This window comes from Lynx rufus, unplaced genomic scaffold (assembly GCF_022079265.1).
Source record: "Lynx rufus isolate CCGP_SWC_20201006 ecotype Redwood Valley unplaced genomic scaffold, mLynRuf1.p SCAF_1, whole genome shotgun sequence".
Taxonomy (NCBI): Eukaryota; Metazoa; Chordata; class Mammalia; order Carnivora; family Felidae; genus Lynx; species Lynx rufus.
Window position 1 is genome coordinate 25,885,899 of NW_025814823.1, and position 5,074 is coordinate 25,890,972.

General features: G+C 41.9%; 1 protein-coding gene across 1 annotated transcript; it reads left to right on the plus strand.

Moving 5' to 3' along the window:
- The first annotated feature begins 3,265 nt into the window (after positions 1–3,265).
- LOC124508432 (60S ribosomal protein L37a-like) lies at positions 3,266–4,032 on the plus strand. Its single transcript, XM_047074850.1, has 2 exons — positions 3,266–3,286; positions 3,742–4,032. Exons 1-2 carry the CDS (start codon positions 3,266–3,268, stop codon positions 4,030–4,032), a joined length of 312 nt encoding a protein of 103 aa, XP_046930806.1.
- Positions 4,033–5,074: the final 1,042 nt, after the last annotated feature.

Here is a 5,074-nt window from a genome sequence, read left to right on the forward strand (position 1 = left end):
CTCCTGCAAGTGTTTTAATTTGGGGGGAAGTTCATTCTGTTACTTTTTCTTCGATGGCTTTGTGGCTTTGTGTCATCCTCATACATAGATATATTCTAAAACTTTTGTGATGCTATATTTTGATTTAATCTATTTTGCATATTGTATGAGATATAGGGATCTGTTACTTTTATGTCCTTATTGGATAAAACTGTAGAAGAGGAGCTTAGACCTTTTTTTGCTGTTGTTCTAATCCTATTATTTTTACAGGTAAAGTGTCAATCTTGATGCTGTCTTCTAGGCCCTGTGCTCTATAGAAGGATTTCTGTTTTGTTTTGTTTTCCTCTTTGAAGATGATACTGTATAATAGGAAACAATCCATGTTTATTATGTAATTCCACAGTGATTTTTTTGTAATGTCATAAGAGGCAGAGATATTTAATCAAGGCTGCATTTTCTTCCCATGCTCTTTTCTATGTTTTTTTAAAAAATTTTTTTAACGTTTATTTATTTATTTATTTTTTAATTTTTTTTTTCAACGTTTTTTATTTATTTTTGGGACAGAAAGAGACAGAGCATGAATGGGGGAGGGGCAGAGAGAGAGGGAGACACAGAATCGGAAACAGGCTCCAGGCTCCGAGCCATCAGCCCAGAGCCTGACACGGGCTCGAACTCACGGACCGCGAGATCGTGACCTGGCTGAAGTCGGACGCTTAACCGACTTTTTTGAGACAGAGAGAGAGACAGAGCATGAGCAGGGGAGGGGCAGAGAGAGAGGGAGACACAGAATCTGAAACAGGCTCCAGGCTCTGAGCAGTCAGCACAGAGCCTGACGCGGGGCTCGAACTCACGGACCGCGAGATCATGACCTGGGCTGAAGTCAGACACTTAACTGACCAAGCCACCAAGGCGCCCCTCTTTTCTATGTTTCAAAAACTACTGTAATTGCTTCCTTGTGTTATTGGAATGGTAGCAGCAACCACTTCACGAGTTTTGATTTTACACAATCAAAGACTGCTGGCCCCAGACACCAGACTATCTGAAGATAACCAATAACTGGGGCCTTTTTTAATGTCACAATGACCACTGATTTTTTTTTTTTTTTTGGTCTTTCTCACTAGACTGTGGCCTTTTTATATCTTGAAGGAAGTAAGTCATATATTATTATTTTGTCTAAAAACACACAAAATTAGCTACCGTAGACCAGTCAATATGATTTGCGGATGAGCCGCATAAATCCCAAAATATGGAAGGATTCCAAAATGGGAAAATTCTTGAAAATGTTACTGCTTGAAAATGAATCTATGGTATCTGTTCTTTCAGCTTGGAAAGTATTTTTGGATTTTGCTTTTAGACATAATATTGGCTCGGTTCCTCCCATATTTGTTTGTATATATATTTAAAACAATGCTGAATCACTATATTAGAACATCTACTTCCTTACAGAAGCAGGAAAAAGAAAAAGTTCTGAATTAGATACATATTTGTATTACAAGGCTGGGTGCTTTCTTTTGGATATTTTGAAACTTGGGGACATTTTCAAGGACAGATTTTTAGACTACAATTAAAATAACACGGTTTGAATTTAGTAGGCACTTATTAGATCTCATACTATTTTTGGTGGATATGATGATATAAAACTGAGACGGGAGACGTTCATCAAAAAACATCAAAATAAGAAAAAAGGTATCAAGTCAAAATAAGGTATCAGTCAAATTATGTACCAAGTCAGACTCGTAGAGCCTGTGGTATTTATTACCGTTAATCGCGTAGAAAGGGAAAATGGCATTTGAAAATTAATTGTTCACCATGTGAGACTCTATTATTTGATATCAACCAGTGGCTCCCAAACCAGGCTGATGATCTGAATACAGGTTCCTACCCTAAGATTCTGGTTTTTGTACATATTAGGAGGAATATTTTAACAAGTTCCGCAGGTGATGAAATGTGGACGGACAGGTTTGGGAACCACTGATGTAGACCCCCATGTGTGTGGGCATCTTGCTTGTTAAAATACAGATTGCTGGGTCTCCCTCCTCCCAAGTGTGTGACTCCTAGGTCTCTGATTGGGCCTGAGAATTTGCAATTCTATTAAGTTCCCTGCTGCTGCTTTTGCTGGTCCAGAAACCACACTTTGAGTACTACTGACATGGATCTTTCCCAAGACTTCCCAGTCCCAGACTGGGAAACAACAAACCGAATTCTGTGGCAAGGTCTTGGGTTTCTTTGGTTCAAGCCTTTGCGTTTCTTTGTCATGTACCACTTGGTGATTTTCTTCCTCTGGAGTGAGCATTAATTGATAGACCTCTATCCCTGAGAAAAGTTTCTAGTGGAAAGAAGATGATGTTCGCTGGTTAGAGTGGCTGGGCAGGGGAATGAAAATAGCTGAGGAGTTGTGCAGATCTGGGCTGAGATTTCTGTGCTTGACCCTGGTTTTATTGTGATCTTGGGCAGGTTACCTAATCTGCTTTCCAGCCATGGAGCTCCAGTCCTGGTTGCTTGCCATGCTTCCCTCCTGCCAGGATGCCTTTTCTCTCCTCCATACCTGGGGAGTGCTTCCCTTTCCCCTGCGTCTCGTTATTGCTTGCTTAAACTTGGATCTCTGCTCAGCAATCACTTCCTGAGGAAAGCCTTTCCCGACCTCCCTCAGTAGGTCAGGCCCTCCCTTTTTACACACTCAGCACCACGTGCCTGCAGTTTTATATCTACTTGTGTGATAACTTGATTTGTGTCTCTCTACTAGACTATAAACCCTGGGACTCAAGCTGTGAAAAAGTCGATCAGTTTGTGTTCCCTTTGTGTTCTGGCCACAACACAAACACTGTGCCTGACACACAGTAGCTGCATGAGTAGCAGTGAATGGGGTCACATATACAAACAACAGTAAGGGCAGGGTAGGCATTCCAAAATTGGCTGCATTCCTGCCTGTGGGTTTCCAGAAGACAGTTATTCTTATAATAAATTCCCTGTTTTGTGCAACTGGACTTACTGGTTTCTGTTATTTGCCAGAGCCCTTACAGTACGCTATTTATTGAGTGCTTCATACATATGTGAAGCACCAGCTATGTAGTCTCATGTTGGGCACCGATCTAGGAAGTCAAGAATCTCAGCTGCTAATATCTTGGGTGTTACTTTTTCCTATGATTCTGCAAGCCAATGTGTATTATAAAGATAGGATCTATAGATAGAAGATATATTTCCTTAATGCTATATTAAGGAAGAGCAGCAGAAAGCAATTTTATGCTCAAGCCACTATCTCTGAAGTGGTTTTTGGGATTGGGGATAGATGGTACCAAGGGAGAGTAAGGTAATTTTTAACTACTTGCAAATGTGACTGCTCTCTCCATAGAGTGGAATCTTATAATGGGTAACATCTGGAAAGTGCATTCATTTTGTAGAGACAGGATGCTTTAGTTACTGGCCAGAACAGGACCTGAGTAACAATATATATCCCGATTACATCTATGTCAGTAAGAAAAGGGATTGATAGGCTATAATTTAGAAAAATAGATTCAAAGAGACATATGAACACTAAATAAGAAAGGAGAGACGCTGGCCCAAAGACTCAACCATTCTAGGTCCTAGAGATAAATTGCTGGTGTGGAAACATAAGCAATTCAATTATACAATTAATTATTCTTATGTAAATATATGTTTACATGCAAGTTTCAGATGAATGCTGAGTTCTCCCAGGGTCTCTAGTGTTTCCTTTTTTCTGGACTGTCTTTTCAAGAATGTTTAGCTCTCTGGGCTCGGACCTAGTTTGTGGCAACATGGCTAAACACAACCAAGGAGGTCAGAATTGCCAATAAATACTGGACCCGTTATGGTACCTCCTTCAGGAAAATGGTGAAGAAGATTGAAATAAGCCAGCACGCCAAGTGCACTTGCTCCTTCTGTGGCAAAACCAAGATGAAAAGACGAGCTCTGGGGATCTGGCGTTGTGGTTCCTGCATGAAAACCGTAGCAGGTGGTACCTGGACCTACAACACCACTTCTACTGTCACAGTAAAGCCGGCTATCAGGAGACTGAAGGAGTTGAAGGACCAGTAGAAGCTCCACCATTTGAAACATTGCTTACTTATAATAAATGGGTTAATTGATATAACAATAAACAAAACAACAACAAAAAGAATATGTAGCAACTGGCCTTGAAAGACATACCAGCTCTCTGGAGCACAGGGCATGCAAACTTACTGCACATTATAAAAAAATTAGATTCCCTAAGCTTAGACTTCCTGTCCTCTAACTCAACTCACTGCATGTGCAGGTGTCACCTAGCCCTCTTCTCAGGGTCACGTGAGAACTGGGGCTGACGCCCTGCTGACACTCTGGCTACTACTATTGCCATGAGTAGAAACCGTTTGTCTCTGATCCAGGAGTTTTGTGTCTTCTGGCATCCATGAAACTGGCTGACCCAAAGCTGGCTCACTTATGGTCACGGTGACTTGCGTGTCTCTTCCCTTATGACAGTGAACTGACGGACTGATTTGCTTTTACCTGCTGGCATTGTCAATTCTGATTCTACCAAGCTGAGGACCAGTTCCTGGCCTTGGGGAATGAATTAATAGAGACAAACAAAGACCTTCTGGAAGACCGAACCAACAACGGTGTTCTTAGAGAATTTATATGAAATCAGATTGAAAGGGTTCCTTCTCTGGCCTTGCATCAGTCAGAATCCGATCAGGAGGCAAAGACCACAGCAGGCATTTTTGTGAAGAACTTAATATAAAGGATTATAAGCCAGGTTATTAGAGAAGAGAAAAGGCAAAGAGGGGGCACCGGGGTTTCATAGAGGTAAGAATCATGGCAGTCACGCCTAGGGCTGGGGTAACAAAAGTAAGAGGCTGGGAGTTTTTGAAACTTAGAAGCTTAGAGGAGGGCTCTGCTGAGCTGGTACTCAGACCTCTGAGGAGGGGATGCTGGCCAGTTAATGTGGGGGTCTCTGAACAGGGAGGGGTGGTAGTGATCAGGCTGTTCAGGAAGCGTTGGGAACAGTTGCTGCTGCTAGGACGAAGATGTTTCGTGGTCATGGTCACACTCGGGAACTGGAAGTAAACAACTTCCAAGTGTCGTCCTGCTGCCTCCTACCGAC

What these genes read in the sequence shown, in the direction of transcription:
- LOC124508432 (XM_047074850.1), top strand. Translation starts at nt 3,266, where the DNA reads ATGGTACCAAGGGAGAGTAAG. An exon ending in TGGTACCAAGGGAGAGTAAG is followed by an intron (nt 3,287 to 3,741) that starts GTAATTTTTAAC and finishes GCTCGGACCTAG; the next exon opens with TTTGTGGCAACATGGCTAAA.